The 18,932-nt window shown below is 33.8% G+C and overlaps 1 protein-coding gene across 4 annotated transcripts in view; it reads left to right on the forward strand.

Moving 5' to 3' along the window:
• Window positions 1-18,932, forward strand: part of SCYL2 (SCY1 like pseudokinase 2) — a 63,246-nt gene that overhangs the window by 32,053 nt on the left and 12,261 nt on the right. For all 4 annotated transcript variants that reach the window (XM_072773264.1, XM_072773261.1, XM_072773262.1 and 1 more), the window contains 9 exons: window positions 2,202-2,351; window positions 4,441-4,662; window positions 5,108-5,224; window positions 5,801-5,926; window positions 7,157-7,333; window positions 8,861-8,983; window positions 12,535-12,648; window positions 16,607-16,739; window positions 18,571-18,689. In XM_072773264.1, the coding sequence (XP_072629365.1) occupies window positions 2,241-2,351; window positions 4,441-4,662; window positions 5,108-5,224; window positions 5,801-5,926; window positions 7,157-7,333; window positions 8,861-8,983; window positions 12,535-12,648; window positions 16,607-16,739; window positions 18,571-18,689 (1,242 nt within the window). In that variant the 5' untranslated portion in view covers window positions 2,202-2,240. The remainder of the gene's footprint in view (window positions 1-2,201; window positions 2,352-4,440; window positions 4,663-5,107; window positions 5,225-5,800; window positions 5,927-7,156; window positions 7,334-8,860; window positions 8,984-12,534; window positions 12,649-16,606; window positions 16,740-18,570; window positions 18,690-18,932) is intronic.

The raw sequence follows: 18,932 nt of genomic DNA on the forward strand, positions 1-18,932 counted from the left end.
TAAAAATAGTTGATAGTTAAAAAGTCTTGCTCAAAAATCACATAAAGTACTAGAGGGATAGGGTGAAATTATGCAGAGTTAAAATAGGCCCTGTTGACTGACTCTGGGGATGGGAATTGGGAATGGTGTGGAATCTAATATGATTTCCTGCATTTATTGAGATGTTAATATACCATCATTTGAAGTAATTTACCAGTGGGACCTACGTAGGTTTAGTGACTTGCTCAAAGTTGCGAGACTAGTAAGTAATGAAGTGGGAAAAGGAATCCAGATACTTTCTAAAATAATACTCTTTTTTGAGTATTTGAGTCAACTATTATTGACTTACCTTTGTATTGAAATTGTAAGGTTTTATTTATTTTTTTTTTAGAGAATTCTTTCTCATATCCATTCATTAAGTAAATATTTATTGGATAGCTATATGTCTAGCACAGTTCTGGGTGCTAAACGTATACCAGGGAAAAAAATGGACACAGATTCCTGCCTTTTAGAACTTATGTTCTCATGGGGGAAGAAAGACAATAAAATAAATAAATATTCAGTATATTAGATTATCATAAGTGCATGTGGAGAGAATAAGGGAAGGGAGAAGAGAGGATAGTTTGGAGGGGGAGGAAAATGTTGCACTTTTGAATGGGAGTAATCAGGAACTTTATAAATGAAAAGGGGACATTTGAGTAAAGATCTGAAAAAAATCAAAGAAGTGAGCCATCTAGATACCTAGGGAAAGAATGATTTAGGCAGGAAGGAAGAGCAAGTGCAAATTCCCTGAGACAGAATCATGTATGACATGTTCAAGGAATAGTGAAATACCTGGAGTGGTAGAGAGTAGTTAATAGGATTAGTAGTAGGAGACAAAATCAGAGAGTTAATGAGTGGCTAAGTCCTCTTAGGCCCTGAAAGCCAGAGAAATACTTTGAATTTTACTCTGAAAAAAAGGAAAGGCCTTTGAAAGGCTTTGAGCAGAAAGGTGACATGATCTGGTAGCTGCTTATTGAGAATTAAATTATGTTGAGGAGTATGAGCAGGAACAAAGAGGTGAAGTAGGTGGCTACTATAGTAATACAGGCCAGAGATGTGATGGTCGAGGGTAGGGAAAGTGGATCAAATTCTAAATATATTTTGGTGGTGTGGTGAAGGTATTGGAATTTGCGGATGCCTTTGTTATATAAGAAAAATAGAGTAGTGCAGGATAACTCAGAGGTTTTTGAAAAATGGAAAAGTGAATCAGTGACCAACGACTGATGTGGGGAAAAGACAACAGGAAGAGAGAACTGAATTGAAGGGGAGGCTCAGTTTTAGATTCTTTGAAAAATGAGATGCTTATAAAACATTCAAGGGGAGAGAAGTCCAGAAGGCAGTCAGATAATCAAGTCCGGACTTGAGAATAGAGGCCCAGCCTGGAGATAATGTAGGAACAGTCGACATCTGGATGGTATTGAATGTTGTGGGAACACTGAGAAAGAGTAGATGAACACTTCAGATGTCCAAACAGAGTCCACGAGTTTAGGGGACTGAGGAGGAACCAGCAGTGACCAGTGGAGTTGAGGGGAAACCTGGGAGACTGGTGTCCTGCAAGTCGGGAAGTGTTAGTTTGCCAAAATCTACCCCTGGAAACAGAAATCCAGCCTTCATTTTTGGTTAACAAATTCCATAGTAGTCTCAGGTACAAATATTAAAAAGACCAAATACTAAACCAATTTGAGAATATGTGACCATCAATTAACATGAAAACTGAGCACAATTCATAAAAACTGAATTTCAATATGAAGTATAAATACAGAAAAGTATCAAGAATTAGAATCAAATTGACAAAGAGTCCCTTGATATTTACTATCTGTAATGAGAACTGAAGATTCCTTCACATTTCAAATACAGAAACTGAGTAAGTTTGTATTGAGAAGTGATTTTAAATTATCTTTGATTTTACTTATGTTCATATAGAAAGGAACTTTAATAAAGAGTTGTACTCTGGTTTTATAACTGGGATCTTCCAACTAATGCTTAGATCATTGTGGCAACTGAGAATATCTACTCTTTTGCGTTTATGATGAAATTAAATTGTTCCCTGACATATAAAAAAAATCTTTTATTGAGAGAAGCAGCAATTACTATTTTTAAGAGACATTTTATTATTGTAATTGAGAGGGTCTTTATTTAATGTAAAAGTATCTCTCCTCCCCACCCTGCCCCATTTACAGGTTTCTGAAGGATTGTCATTTTTGCATAGCAGTGTGAAAATGGTCCATGGAAATATTACACCTGAAAATATAATTTTGAATAAAAGTGGAGCCTGGAAAATAATGGGCTTTGATTTTTGTGTATCATCAACCAATCCTTCTGAACAAGAGGTAATGAAGGTTTTCTAATTTTTTTTTAAAAAAGATTTTGAGTGATCTCTACAGCCAACGTGGGGCTTGAACTCTCCCATTCCTGAGATCCAGGATTGCATGCTCTACTGACTGAGCCAGCCACGTGCCCCAGTCTTCTGATTTTGTTCAAGCTGTGGAAATTTATGATACATCCAGAATGGACTAGAGAATTTATGTCTAAAACATTATATGTTCTCATTCATTTGGGGAATATAAATAATAGTGAAAGGGAATATAAGGGAAGGGAGAAGAAATGTGTGGGAAATATCAGAAAGGGAGACAGAACGTAAAGACTGCTAACTCTGGGAAACGAACTAGGGGTGGTAGAAGGGGAGGAGGGCGGGGGGTGGGAGTGAATGGGTGACGGGCACTGGGGGTTATTCTGTATGTTAGTAAATTGAACACCAATAAAAAATTAAAAAAAAAAAGAGAGAATTTATGTCTGATAAATGTGTAGAAACAGGCTATGTGGTACAATGTAGGTTTAAATGTATAGCTTTATAGAAAATTTCTAGGGTTCATCTTACCTAAGAGTATTCTTTAGTTCATTAATTCCACAGTAGTGTTACTTGAGTAAAGGATGCTAGAGGTAAACAAATTTTTTTTAAATTAAAAAAATTTTTTTTAACTTAAAAAATTTTTTTTATTGGAGTTCAATTTGCCAACATATAGCATAACACCCAGTGCTCATCCCGACAAGTGCCCCCCTCATTGCCCATCACCCAGTCACTCCAACACCCCTCCCACCTCCCTTTCCACTACCCCTTGTTCGTTTCCCAGAATTAGGTGTCTCTCATGTTTTGTCATCCGTCACCCTCACTGATATTTTCACTCATTTTCTCTCCTTTCCCCTTTATTCCTTTTCACTATTTTTTATATTCCCTAAATGAATGAAACCATATAGTGTTTGTCCTTCTCTGATCGACTTATTTCACTCAACATAATACCCTCCAGTTCCATCCACTTCGAAGCAAATAGTGGGTATTTGTCATTTCTAATGGCTGAGTAATATTCCATTGTATACATATACCACATCTTCTTTATCCATTCATCTTCCGATGGACACCGAGGCTCCTTCCACAGTTTGGCTATTGTGGACATTGCTGCTATAAACATCAGGGTGCAGGTGTCTTGGTCTTTCACTGCATCTGTATCTTTGGGGTAAATCCCCAGCAGTGCAATTGCTGGGTCGTAGGGCAGATCTATTTTTAACTCTTTGAGGAACCTCCACATGAAGTAAACAAATTTGAGAACTATCAGGTTAAGTAGGTTTTTTTCCTGAGGATGTCAAATACACTAACAAACATTGTGCATCTCTAGCAAGTAAACACTTTTAAGGGAAGCAGAAAGAATTAGTATTGGTTGAGTATGTACTGTGGGTCAGACACTGTAGGTCCATTTTCTTCCCATGCATTCATTTAATCTTACAACAACCTTTTGAACCTGTTAACTAAATCACACAGCTAGATAGTGAAAGAATAAAGTTCCAAATAATAACCTGAGTCCATAAAAGTTGAAGCCTGTGTATCGTAGGACATAGGTTATACCTTTTCATATTCTTACTGCATCTTGTAGTGATAATTTGTCTGCTGGAGGAGACCCCCAATAATCTGATGGTTACAAGAGTTCTTTTTTTTTTAAATATTTATTTATTTTGAGGCGGGGGGAGCAATCAGAGGGGCAGGGGTAAAAGGAGAGAGAATCCCAAGCAGGCCCTGGGGTCAGGATGGAGTCCATTGTGGGGCTCGATCTCACAACCCTGAAATCCTGAGCCAAAATCAAGAGCTGGACGCTCAATGGACTGAGCCACCCAGGCACCCAGGTTGCAAGAGTTCTTATTCATATCTCTCAGTCTGTTTAGTGTCCTTTCCAGATTTGAGAATTTGAGAATTTCAGGATTGAAGGTGGTGGTGATTTTTTTTTTTTTTTTTTTTTTTTGGTGGTGATATTTTTACTTGCATGACTGAGTACAAATTTAAAACTAGGCTGCTACTGTTTGTTTGATAGTGGTTTTTTGTTTTAATTTGAGATATGTAGTCTATATAATCCCTTTTCTGTCTTTTTGTAGCCTAAGTTTCCTTGTAAAGAATGGGACCCAAATTTACCATCATTGTGTCTTCCAAATCCTGAATATTTGGCTCCTGAATACATACTTTCAGTGAGCTGTGAAACAGCCAGTGATATGTACTCACTAGGAACTGTCATGTATGCTGTATTTAATAAAGGAAAACCTATATTTGAAGTTAACAAGCAAGATATTTACAAGAGTTTTAGTAGGCAGTTGGATCAGGTAATTTGCCTTATATGTAAATATTTGCTTGCATTAAAAATGTTTAAGTGTTTCTTTGAGTTTTAAAAAAGTGTTCAGAAAATTCTCTAAAATGAGATATCTTATATTTTAAGTTTGCATAAAATCAACTTAACAAAAGTAATTCTGTAAATAATGAGGACTGAAATTTGTGATCACAACTTTAATTGTGGCATTTATTTACTAGAGTGAATACTGAACTATGATCTAAAATGCTGGGCATTTTGTTTCAGTAATAGAAACAATTTCAGGTATTGAAGGTTAGTATTCTGATTATCTTGCTACAGTTGAATTAGCGGTTTGTTCATTCTAACATATTTTTGAGTAAATTTCAAAAAAGACTTTTTAAAATAGACTATTGACTATAAATGCATTATCTTTTTGAATATTTTATATTCACATTTAATATTATCACTCTTTTAAATAGTTGAGTCGTTTAGGATCTAGTTCACTTTCAAATATACCTGAGGAAGTCCGTGAGCATGTAAAACTGCTGTTAAATGTAACTCCAACTGTAAGACCAGATGCAGATCAAATGACAAAGGTGAGTACACATGAATTTCTGCCTTAGGTGGAGGGACAACGAGTTAAAAGTAGATTAAGGGTTTCTAAAGCAAGATTTAGTCAGGTAGAGTCCCCAAATAACATGAGTATCCTTGAATGTGTTAAATATTTAACTTATTTTCATCTTAAACAGTTAGTTTATGTATGTAATTGCTCTGATATAAAATTAAGATTTCAAATAATCAGAGGTCTAATAGTCATGTAGGTATAGAAATTCTGGACACATGAATGCATAGCCTTCTAATTTACTCATGTAAGTGTGGATTTTAATAGATAAATGGTATTCTTTATGCTTTCAAGATAATTAATCTTTCAATATCTACTAGTTAGGTAAAATGTTACTGCCTAGCCAGCTCATAGATACTGACTTGAAAGTTTGAATTTGAAAATAAATTTGGTTATTACTTCCTTATTTTGATTTTTGTAATAAGAATTATTAAATGGTCATTAGTATTTTGCTAAATGTATCTGAATATTTTTTCACTATATTATGGCAGTTTCAGGTATGAGAAGTACTTTAATATTTATCAAAATAATTTTATTTCCCTGTTTTTAGATTCCTTTCTTCGATGATGTTGGTGCAGTAACGCTGCAGTATTTTGATACCTTATTCCAAAGAGATAATCTTCAGAAATCACAGTTTTTCAAAGGACTCCCAAAAGTTCTACCAAAAATGCCCAAGGTTTGTTGTTGAACTTTTTTTTTTTTAATTATAGTCAAGATTATGTTTACTATATAATAACTCTTGCAGAAGAAATAAATGTAACTTTTGCTTTAGGTGCATTAATGACTATAGAAGGCTACAGACTGAAGCTGAAAATTTAGTGGACCTTTTTGACAGGGTCCAAAAATAATTTAAAAAATCACATAGATAAAAAGAATTAGAATACTACCTATGCAAAGGTAGCACTTGGACACTAAATATCAGGAGAGAAGTCCATAAGCTGTCATTGTGGAGATTATTGCTTCACCAGCAATTAAGGGGATACTTCTGTATTGATACTAGCTTCTCCAATTCCTTTATTTTTATTTATTTATTGATTTATTTTTGTAAAGACTTTATTTATTTATTCATAGAGACACACAGGGGGGCGGGGGCAGAGACACAGGCAGAGAGAGAAGCAGGCACTATGCAAAGAGCCTGACATGGGACTCGATCCAGGGTCTCCAGGATCACACCCTGGGCTGTAGGCGGCACTAAACCACTGCGCCACTGGGGCTGCCCTCCAATTCCTTTAACTGCCCTCTCAGGTTTATTAAATCATGAGTGTAATATAATATAAAAAATGTTGGTGAAGGCATTAGAAATCAGTGATCAGAATACTGGTGATATTCCTGTCTACAAAAATATTTCCAGTCTTTGATCTGTCAGATACTCATTGATTATGCACTGTTTGTCTAGCCCTTCATTTAGATGCTATGGAGAATAAAGAGGAAACCTAAAACACTGTTCTCACTCTCAAAGCTCTAGAGTATTTGTTAGATGGACTTAACATGCGTGAAACAATTAACAGTACAGAACAGTGTTTAAGTTGTGTGTTATGAATCATGAGTAATGAAGAGGAGAAAACATGTTAATAAAGACTAATGAGGGAAGATTTCCTAAAGGAATGGTGACCATATGTCTCCCTCTATCTGTAACATTCCCAAGTTATTTCTTTTGTCCTGACATAGTTAGCAGGAGCACCCCAATTTACTTCCAAAATGTCCTAGTTTCAACCGTAAATCATATGGTTATCTTCCCCAAAGGGATTGGAGATTTTATTTTATTTATTATTATTATTATTATTATTATTATTATTATTATTATTATATTATTTTTAGGGATTAGAGATTTTAGACTGTAACTTCAATATTAATACTAAAGACCTGAAGTTAAATTTAGTTTTATGAAAACATTTTTGCCTTTCAGCGTGTCATTGTGCAGAGAATTTTGCCTTGTTTGACTTCAGAATTTGTAAACCCTGACATGGTACCTTTTGTTTTGCCCAATGTTCTACTGATTGCCGAAGAATGCACCAAAGAAGAATATGTCAAATTAATTCTACCTGAACTTGGTCCTGTCTTTAAACAGCAGGAGCCAATCCAGGTATGTGTATAGGTACTCTTTCCTATTATTTAATGATATTAGTCAATGATGACTATCATTGAAAACGGAAGGAATGGGTATGCGACTTCTTAAAAAATGTGGTAAGTATAAGAGACTTTCTTTTCCATTAGTCAGAAGCAATTTTGTGTGTGTTTGAAGTGAACCATTGTTAAAATTATAATTAAACTTTACAAGTAAATGTCTATAGCTCTCCATAACTTACCATCTCAGAAAATAAATTGTAATGAGATGTTATACTCTTCTTATTGGCCTTATTAAAAGTTATAGGTTTGGGAAAAGAGATGTTATTTTTCTGCTGCACTTTTAAGTATTTGCTTTTTTGTTTTGTTTTGTTTTGTTATTTAGGGTCTTTAATTTGTAGATAGTTTATTATGCCAGTTGTTTCTCTTTATTTTACTGGTAACAAGTAAGTTTCACCAGAAGAAGAAAAATGCTTACAGCACCGTGGAAGTAATATGTGTATTATATGTGTGTACTGTAAGTGAAAATGTAATTAGTCTCTGATGTAGACTCTACTGTAATATTTATTTGTCAGATTCAAGGTAGTCTTGTATTTACAACCAGTAGAGTCACACACCTGTGTTTGAATCTGGTCTTCTTCATCCTTACTAGAAGTATGACTTGGACAAATCATTACTCTCTTAAAGCCTCTCTTTGCTCATTTCTAAAGCAAAAGTGTTGTTGAGATTAAATGAAATTTCTAGGTATATAGTAAATATTATTACATGTTTTTGCCACTGCATGGCAGGAGCTTATTAGTAAACCATCAACTACTTGGTTTAATGGTTCTATGACAAGTTTTTTATGGCCCTTCCTTTGAAAGGAGGGGGAGAGAAGGAAGTCTGTGCTAGTAAGGCAAGAGTTCCTATGGCTAAGAAGGGGCAGTGAGGGAACTGTAGGCTTTGAAGCAGAATTCCCCAAACGTGTCAGGACATTAGGAAGGAAAGTGGTGCGTGCAGCCACATGTTCACTCAGTATTCTGCATGAATAAAAGGGACAGTTTGTTCCTTATAATATAGGTATGGGTGGCAGCTAGGTGAGAAAACAAGTGATCTGGAACAAAAACTGTTTCCTTCTAGAATTTTTCATGACAGTCCCTTTCATTTCTGTACCTTTTCTTCTACTCTTAATCTTAGAAGCCAAGTAAATTTACTACTATGGGATACCTGACTTTGTTGTTCTCAGGCTTTCTTTTTTTTCCTTTTTTTAATTCAGTAGATTTCCAGATAGTGGTAGTTATGAGTATGTGACGTATTACTGAAGATACATGAGAGTTAGGAAATTAGTCTTCATTTAAATGTTTAAACTGAGAGCAGAGGTTAAATATTGTGCTTCTGAATATGTAAGAAACTTGATTTGTATGTTTTTGTCTTCCATGCCTTCAGGCTAGCAACATGGTGAGTGTCAAGATATAAAACTAACTCTTCTGAAAATACTTTAAATTTTATCATATGTGAAATCTTATAAATTCTAGACTTTAATACATTGTTCCCCTTTTTTACACAGATTTTGTTAATTTTCTTACAAAAAATGGATTTGCTACTAACCAAAACTCCTCCTGATGAGATTAAGAACAGTGTCCTACCAATGGTTTACAGAGCACTAGAGGCTCCTTCCATTCAAATTCAGGTATAATATTTGATTTTTTTCTTTAATAATGATTTTGATTTTTAAAAAATTTTTTATTTTTAAGGCAAAAGAAAGAAGTATGTCTTGGGTTTGATTTGTAAAATCCTTTACATGAAACTCAATAGTGATATATATGAATCCATTGAATTGGATGGTTTACTGTTAACTAAAGTATACTTAGTATCTACTACTGTATCTGCTCCCAATTAATTTAAAGAATCAATTGACAAATACCTGTATTAATGAGGTAAAATTATTCATTACTTTCATTTATCAAAAATGTTGTATTCTGGAAGATTTGATTTATTATAGTTTGGATCAGTGTATCTTCTTCCTAAATGGTTAACTAACATAGGAATGAAAATGTCAAAGATACATGTGCCTTTTTTTATGAAAACATTAAGTAGGTACTCCCATAATTATAATTTTCTTTCATGCTTTGATAACTCAGTCTTCTAAGTGTTCCTTCTGTACTGAAGTTAATTGTGTAGCAGGTAGATAGAAAACCAGACAGTAATTTAGTGTGACTATTCCTAATGTACATTTGTAGTCATGCTTTGTGACAAAGGTGATGTTAAACTGTTGTGTACTTTGCCAAAACTTTTAGTCCTTTGGCTTTGCTTAAAAGTTAGTTTGGTTCTGTAAGGCTATATGGTAAATAATTTTGGATCACTGTTAAAGTTTAATTTTTTTGATTTTTCTTTTTACTTTGGAAGATAAGTACTTATTTTAAGAACATCTCACTGCATAAATGGTTTTATATTTAAAGTTTCTTTGCCAGTATAGAAATCCTAGTAAAGAAAAGCAGAATTTTAATTTTTAAAAGCTATTGACCAAAGCCTTTTTTTTTTTTTTTTTTTTACTAATATGAACCTAGTATCAGGGGCACCCAGCTAGCTCAATCATTAGAGCATGTGATTCTTGATCACAGAGTTGTGAGTTTGAGCTCCATGTTGGGTGAAGAGATTACTTAAGAATAAGTGAAGTGAAACTAATACCACATGTATAAGGTCACTTTTTTGACTCATTTCAGTCTTTGTCTAAGTTCTTTTGTTCAAAGTTGTGAAATTGATGTTAAATTTTGTCCGTATAAGGTTATGCTTTTGACGTGAGAGGATTAGGGAAGGTGTACTTATTTCTACATTTTAGCTCTTTCCAAAGGCGTTGTGAATTATTGCTTCCTAAAACTTTCCCCACAGGCCTTGGTCACCAACCTGTGAAATTAGTCAGTGAAATTATAGTCAGTGAAATTAAGAAAGAGAGAAATTAGTCAGTGAAATTATAGTCAGTGAAATTAAGAAAGAGAGAAAAGGCATGAAAGCCCATTTTTCTTCCTAAGGGGATTCATTTAGCCAATCAGTATTGGCCAATAAGTATTTATTAAAATAGTAATATTTAATCCAGATTAACCTGTGCAACTTCGCTGAATTTTCCAAACCAGCATTTCTTGTATCATTCAATATAAGTCTTCAGTCACCAATCCAGCTAATTAGTATCAGCATTGCTCGGTGGAGTCTGATAAAGTTAAAAGACTAATAAGCTTTGGGAGAATCCTAGAGCAAGAGTAAGAAACATCTTTTCAAGTTTCATGCAAGTAGAAGACTAGAAAGTAACTTCTGAAATTCATTTTTGGGGTGATATTTATAAAGTGAAATTTGATTAAAAATATTTAAGAGGCTAAAGAGTTTAGAAAAGTATTTGGGAAAGTAGAGATGGTTTACCAAAGTTAGGATGCTTAGAGGCATGAACAGGAATAATATATGTGAACCAATTTAAAACATTTTTACCTTTAAAATTAAAGACAGAAGCTGTGTTTATTCTCCTCTCTCCACCATCAGTTATAAAGTATATACTACAAGACAGAGAATACTGAGAATGAGCAGATGACTTCCTTGAGTTTGATTTCTTTCAGTCTCCTTCATAGGTTCTTGATTGTATTTCCTCGGAAGAGCTCTTCCTCCCGTCCTTTAGCTAAATGATTTAGACATAATTTAAGATTTGCCTCTTTTTAACCTACTGCTAGATTATACAGTACAATGCACATGCATGCCCACTGTCTTGAATTAAAGGCTGACCTTCCCTACAGACACAGCCTCTGGTAACAGGAGCACAGTGTCTCATGAACTATTCATCCTTGCGTATTCTCTCCCATCTGTGGAAAATGGTCCTGTGTGATTGTAGCTTGTACTTCTTATCCTCAAGTTATGTCACCCACTTATTTATTGTGGCTCTAAGTGGATATAAATATATAACTCTTATATCTGCCTCTTGGAAATCTGAGAATAAAGCAAATAAAATATGTGGCCATTGTTTTGATAACAAATTCTTAGTAGTTAATTCATTTCTTTCTGCTAACGACAAATGAATGTCTTTAAGCATACCAAAGTTTGTCCAGCTCTTTCCCTGATACATATTTATGCCACATTTAGTCCCCCTTCCTCTAGTCCCCCCCTCTTTTCCTCTTAGCTTCTTATTCAGAGTTCCCAGTTACAGTCATTTACATTAGGGCCAGCATTGGCTAACAATGTTGTAAATAACCTTTTCCTGTTTCTGTGACTTATACTTGCTTAAGTTTCAGAATTTGGAAGTATGTAAAAATATAAAGAAAATCAAAATCCAGGAACCCTGGGTGGTACAGCGGTTTAGCACCTGCCTTTGGCCTAGGGCATGATCCTGGAGATCCAGGATCGAATCCCATGTTGGGCTCCCGGTGCATGGAGCCTGCTTCTCCCTCTGCCTGTGTCTCTGCCTCTCTCTCTCTCTCTGTGTGACTATCATAAATAAATAAATAAATAAATAAATAAATAAATAAATAAATAGATAAATAAATAAATAAATAAATAAATAATAAAAAAAAGAAAAGAAAAATCCTCTCTCAGAGATGTCCAGAGTTAACATTTCCAGATGTCCAGAGTTAACATTTCCAGATCTATCCTTGAGTCTTTCTCCCTAAGCCTATAGACAGACACATGTACATACACATTTTCAAAATCGGGGTTATATAATAGTATCTTATTGCATTTCCCCCCAGTATAATTAAATTATCTTTTAAAATATATTAAAGAAAATGTTTGTATTATATTCTGTCATAAGGATATATGTTAACAGCTAGGAAATCCCTTATTTAAGAGGAATAGTTTTATGTCACATTGTACTTCATTGTCCGTCATGTGTACTTGCTAGTCCCTCAAAGATAGCAAAACTTAGGTGTTCCCATTTTTAAATAATAAATGATGAGGTGTGTTATCAGGGAAAGAAATTAGGAACGCGACCAAGGAAATGTTGTTACCATATGCTAGCTTATATGACCTTGCATGATTTTGAGGATGGTCTTTTGAGTCTGTTTCCTCATATGTAAAGTTGAAAACTAATGATAACTGTTCTTTCAAATAGTTATTGAAAGGAGTAAATGATATAATGTACATGAAAGTTTATTTCAAACTATGTGACAAATTAAATTAGCCTTGCAAATACAAAATGTTTTTTAATATGTGAGAGAAAAGGTGAAGAGAATCTTTCCTTAAGATTGAGTTGGTGTATTTTCTTAACAGGAACTCTGTTTAAACATCATTCCAACCTTTGCGAATCTTATAGACTACCCATCCATGAAAAATGCTTTGATTCCAAGAATTAAAAATGCATGTCTGCAAACGTCTTCTCTTGCTGTAAGTAATTGCATTTTAATTTTTGCTTTTCTTTAACTTCTTATTGTTTTAAATTATTTTCTTATTGCTAAATAACCCTTTTATAGTTTGTATATATATATATATATATTTCATCTTAGCTGTAGATAACCTTTATATAGTACTATAAAAGCGAGCAGTGACTGTAGTTTTCCCTGATACATAATTTTGCAATATTGCATCCCTGACCTCCCATCCCTTAACTTTGAGTTCTCCAATAGAAAATTTGAGTAATTTTTCTTTCTTAATACTTTTCTGCTTTAATTCATAATTTATTTTGTTGGTAGTTTTAAAATAATCATGAGAGTTTAACTTGGTGTATAAGCCTAAAAACTTTTTGAACAGCTTCTTTTTATAAATTGTCTTTATTTTTAGTCATCTATTTCTGTACTTTTTATCTACCACCTTACTTGCCTACTTTAGAAAAAATAAGGGTACAGTAAAGCAATACATTAATAAGCATACAAGTGGGGGGAAATACTTGTGCTCAAAAATCTAGGTCAAAGGCAGATGATGACTCCTTTGAATATAGAATTTTGAGAGTTTTTTTTTTTTTTTTTAATTTTGAGAGTTAATAGTTGGTAGTCAGGGAAGTAGTAAATAACAATAAGTAACAGTTCTCATTATCTCATATTGGGAAGAATATATATTCCCAGCCTTTTCTCTGACAGTAGATCATAAGAATTTATCCACAGATAATTCTTTATTAGAGGTAACATTGAACATTCCCTTCAAATAGTAGTTTTGGAAAAGAGGAAGAAATGTCCTTTGTTCATCTGATCAGTTCTTTGTATTGATGTTTGATAATGGTCATGTTATTAAATTTGCATTTTGCAAATACAGTTCTTTAGAGATCTCTTCTATCTTAGGTGCAATGAAAATTTAAATATAAGCATTTGTGGCTTAAGCTTTAACTTAAGACAAAAGCTATTTATTTATTTATTTATTTATTTATTTATTTATTTATTTTTAAGACAAAAGCAATTTAAATGGCATTTTACCTTATAATGATCTAATCTATTTTAGTTCATGGGTTTCTTTTTTGGGTAGGGTGGTGGTGGTGGGGTTGTATAAAGGTTCTGAGATGGAAAACAACACCAAAATAGGAAAAAATAACATTGTTTACCAAAATGAACAAGTGTGAAATGAAGTCAAGAAACCTGAGCTCCTGGGGATCCCTGGGTGGCTCAGTGGTTCAGCGCCTGCCTTTGGCCGAGGGCATGATCCTGGAGTCCCGGGATCTAGTCTCATGTCAGCCTTCCGACATGGAGCCTACTTCTCCCTCTGCTTGTGTCTCTGCCTCTCTCTCTCTCTCTCTCTCTCTCTGTCTATCATGAATAAATAAATAAAATCTTAAAAAAAAAACAAAAGGAAATCCGAGTTCTTATTCTGACTCTGCTACTAACTGACCTGTGGCATTGGGCAAGTTACTCTAGCCCTCTGAGTCTTTTTCTTCATAAAAGTTAAAAGTATTTGAAATTCAGTTCTCTTCCCTAAAATTTTCTAAATTTTATGATTGAATTTTTGAAATAGATGGTAATACAATACAGCTTAAAATTTCATTTTCAAAATGCCCTTTAAAAATCTGTAGGCACCTGGCTGACTTGGTCAGTAGGGCATGTGACTCGTGATTTTGAAGTTTTAAGTTCAAGCTCCATGTTGGTTATAGAGATGACTTAAAATAAAATAAAAAATAGGGCAGCCCTGGTGGCGCAGCGGTTTAGCACCACCTGCAGTCTAGGGTGTGATCCTGGGGTCACCGGATCAAGTCCCGCATCGGGCTCCCTGCATGGAGCCTGCTTCTCCCTCTGCCTGTGTCTCTGCTTCTCTCTCTCTGTCTCTATGAATAAATAAATAACATTTCAAAAAAAATAAAAATAAAAATAAAATAAAATAAAATAAAAAATAAAATCTTAAAAAAACCCCATAAGTCGTACTGTATTTTATGGTGGCATAGATTTATTTTAGCATACTTATGTCAAAGTACATGTTCTATTTCAGTTCTAAGTATTTATGCAGAACGAGTGGGAAGCACTGATACTTAACTGATCTGAATTGATGCCTGGGGATGTCTTTTTAAGATGCCAACTGAGCCATTAAAGACATGATTACAAAGAGTTACACTGAATGTATTTATTTAGAGCAGTAACCCTGGAGTGGGTTTGCATTTTTTATATCATGTATAGTGCTCCTATTTTCAGAGGGACAACTGTGAGTTGTGAATTGCATTCATAGACATAGATCTCTAAGGTTAAAAATTTCTAACTGGGAAATTAGTGAAACATGCGTTATAAGTTAGAATTGTATTTTAATACTGTTTCCTGAAAGAAAAGAAAAATAAATTCTACACAGAGGTAGGTAAAATGCTCCAAGAGTTCTATTTCTTCATGATTTACATGACTAATATTTTATATTAAAAATAAAAAATTGGGATCCCTGGGTGGCGCAGCGGTTTGGCGCCTGCCTTTGGCCCAGGGCGCGATCCTTGAGACCCAGGATCGAATCCCACGTCAGGCTCCCTGCATGGAGCCTGCTTCTCCCTCTGCCTGTGTCTCTGCCCGTCTCTCTCTCTCTCTGTGACTATCATAAGTAAATAAAAATTAAAAAAAAATCCAAACAAACAAACAAACAAGCAAATCCTACGTCGGGCTCCCGGTGCATGGAGCCTGCTTCTCCCTCTGCCTATGTCTCTCTGCCTCTCTCTCTCTCTCACTGTGTGCCTATCATAAATAAATTAAAAAAAAATTAAAAAAAAATAAATAAAATAAAAAAATAAATTAAACTAGTATGTCTGACTTGACACACATACACACACACATAAAGAATGTAGCAAATCCTTTTATAACACTGATTCTAAGAACAAATCAATTTGTTAGAATTAGAATTCTAATTAGAATTCTAATTAGAAATCTTTTTGAATTTGTAATATCCCTTATGTTTGAATTTCAGAAAACAGTTATACTTTTTCAAAAAATTTTACCATCTTTCTTGTAGATACGCTTTTGTTTTTAACCAACTGAATTATTTTCTGCTTTTCTTAGTTTTGTGGGGTTTTTTTTGTTTGTTTGTTTTTGGAAATTGAAATTTAAGTGATAGGATCCTGACTCAAGATACTAGTTTTAAAAAATTGAAATATAATTGACGTACAGTGTTAGATTAGTTTCAAATGTATAATACAATAAATGAACAATTCTAAACGTTCCTCAGTGCTCATCACGATAAATATACTCTTGATCCCCTTTATTTCACCCAGCCTCCAGTCCCCCACCCACCTTTGGCAACCATCAGTTTTTTATATTTAACAGTGTGGTGTGTTTTTTGCTTTGTCTTTTTTCTCTAAGTATTTTATCTTAACATATTCAAGCTAAAAAAATAGGGTGTGAAGCATTTATCAAAATTGTCAAGTGAATATATAGAATTTTGATAAAAGAGCTCTTAAGTATCTGTGTTAAAGATATATTTAGAAATAGAAAACTTTATGTAGGGTAAAATATAGTTTTCACATGTTGAAATATTTAAGAATGAATTAAATCTGAGTTATAAATAAACTACTTGAAGCCTAGTAAAATTGGTCACTTGGTAGGAGAATGTAGCCCTTTTAATAATTCAGATATCCCCAAAGAAATATTGTTAGTAAATACATGTATAGTAAAGCTTCTCTAATCCTAATCACTTCATTTAAAAGGATACAAAATTGAAGTCATCCCTTAGCTAACTAGTACCAGTGTCCTGGTAAAGCAATAATAAATTCTGAAACAAGTCCAGGGGAGTTAATAAATATGTGGATTTCTTATGTTAATAAAGGACGAAAGCTTTAAAACCTACTTTTATTGAAATTTTAACATATATATTTACATATGAAGATTAAATTTATAGTTTAACATTTTGTTCTAGATTGTAAAGACTTTAAATGACTAATGCAATTTACCTCTTTTAATAGGTTCGTGTAAATTCATTAGTGTGCTTAGGAAAGATTTTGGAATACTTGGATAAGTGGTTTGTACTTGATGATATCCTGCCCTTCTTACAACAGATTCCATCCAAGGAACCTGCAGTCCTCATGGGAATTTTAGGTAGCTGAAAACTTAATGTCATTTGATGCTACTTTTTTGTTTTATAGTCATGCAAGTGAATTTTCCAAATTACAAAACCTTTGGTATCATTTTCTCAAGTATATGGCATTTAGTAATTGAAGAATGATGGGATAAATACTGTGATATAACTTCTTTGTGTTAATTTTAGCAAAAACTGTAGAACCTTCCTTGACATTTACAAAAGAATTAGACATTTGGGAATCCTAGCTTCACAAATAATCATGATCACATGTAGTTTTCCCTGTAAAATGATACCAAATAAGAGAGGCAAACTAAGCTGCTTGAAATGCTGATACCAGTCTTAATAGTAATACTTGTTGGTTATTTGGTACCCATTTTGTAAAAAGTACTATACTATTTTCTCTGCATTATCTCATTTTATCCCCTCCAAATTCCAGTCAGAGAGGTACTATTATTTCTGCTTTACAGTAAGGAAATTGAGGCCCAGAGTTTAAGTTAGTTATCCAAGAAAACACAACTGATAAGTGGTAGAGCTGGTTTTTAATTTGTATATGTTCAGATCTTAACCAGTATGTTTCACAACTGAGTGATGTGCTGATAAAGCATATCAGCCTTACAGCATTTCTATCCTATCAGCATAATTACAAATTACTTTGTCAAGAAACTCTAAAATTGTTTATTAGTTAAAGCTTTGATGGTCTAGTCTGGAAATGCTGAGGTTCTGCTATACTCCTGGAAACAGACATAATTGTAGAATCATAAAACATTAACAAGTTTACTTTTTACTAAATTTAAAGTTTGTTAATTTTGAAGAAAAACCAAATTACTCAGCTGTGTATTTTTAACACCTACTATAATGCCTATAGAAAGTCCTCAGTAAATATTTGTAGGAATGGTCAGCAAATAATTTATTGTGGACCTCTGTAGACATGGGATATGGTATGAAATTTTTAGGCTCAAAGAAATTAGTCTTCTTGAAAAGGAGTTTGGCATAGCAGAAAGAGCCCTAGCTCCAGTCCTGGCTGTGTCCGTTCCTAGAATGACTTTGAAAAGTTGCTTCATCTGTCAGATGAAGATGAAAATGCATCATTATGGGAGTCTTATGAGAATTCACTGAGAAAATGGGAAGGGAAAAGTAATGAGCATAGCAAATAAGTGCCTAGTAAATGAGCATTTAGTAGGTGTTCAATAAAGTTACTCTTTGAGTATATAAATGAAGTATACATTAACAGGAAAGTGACAGGATATGGTATGTTCTAAGGATATGGATTATACACAGAACACAACAGTCACCAAATGAGAAACAAATGTGCTCAGTTTACCAAATGAAGGCTTTGTGGAATAGGGGTAATAAGCAGAGTCTTGAAATTTGAGTAAATTACTATAGGGAAGGATCAGGTGGAGGTGAATTAAATTATTAAAGTTTCAAATATGTTAAGTCCAATTAGTTAAGCAAATGAAGCTTTAAGACCTACACTCACACACTTGTGAAGTAGAGGTCTCAAGTTTGAGTGAGAAGTCTGAACATATATATTCAGATATTTTCAGTATAGAGGGTCATTCTGTAACCTTGCTGCTGCATTAAGGCTTTTGGTGTTACGCTGACATTAAATGTGCTCTTAAGCCAAAAGAATTCATGATAAATATGTCATGGTGTTTAAATCAAAACTGGTGATAAAGCTGAAATCATCCTGATCCATATGTAAGAGCATTCTCATTCTAGGCACTGGCAAGAAAAAGTTTGTAATTATACTGATTATCAAGAGATTTCATGTAGATACAGTATTTTCCTAATGTCTATTAATATGTGGTATTGAACTATAAAATTTGTCTCATTCTTTTCTATCAGGTATTTACAAATGTACTTTTACTCATAAGAAGTTGGGAATCACCAAAGAACAGTTGGCTGGAAAAGTATTGCCTCATCTGATTCCCCTGAGTATTGAAAATAATCTTAATCTCAATCAGGTAGGAATAGTTTTGTGCTTTATTCAGTTTATCCAGCTTACTGTTTTCTTGGCATTAAATATATAAATATAATATGTTTAAATGTTGCTAAAACAAGGAAAAATATGCCACAGAGTTCAATAAAGAAAGTTTGTGGATTCAAAGTAAGCAGTATGTGAATTGGAAGGATAGATTAATGAAGCCTTCATTGGGAGATAGTAAACGACTAGAACATTGAAAGATACGTAGGGTTTTGGGCTACTT

The sequence above is a fragment of the Canis lupus genome, chromosome 13 (assembly GCF_048164855.1).
Source record: "Canis lupus baileyi chromosome 13, mCanLup2.hap1, whole genome shotgun sequence".
NCBI classification, from domain to species: domain Eukaryota; kingdom Metazoa; phylum Chordata; class Mammalia; order Carnivora; family Canidae; genus Canis; species Canis lupus.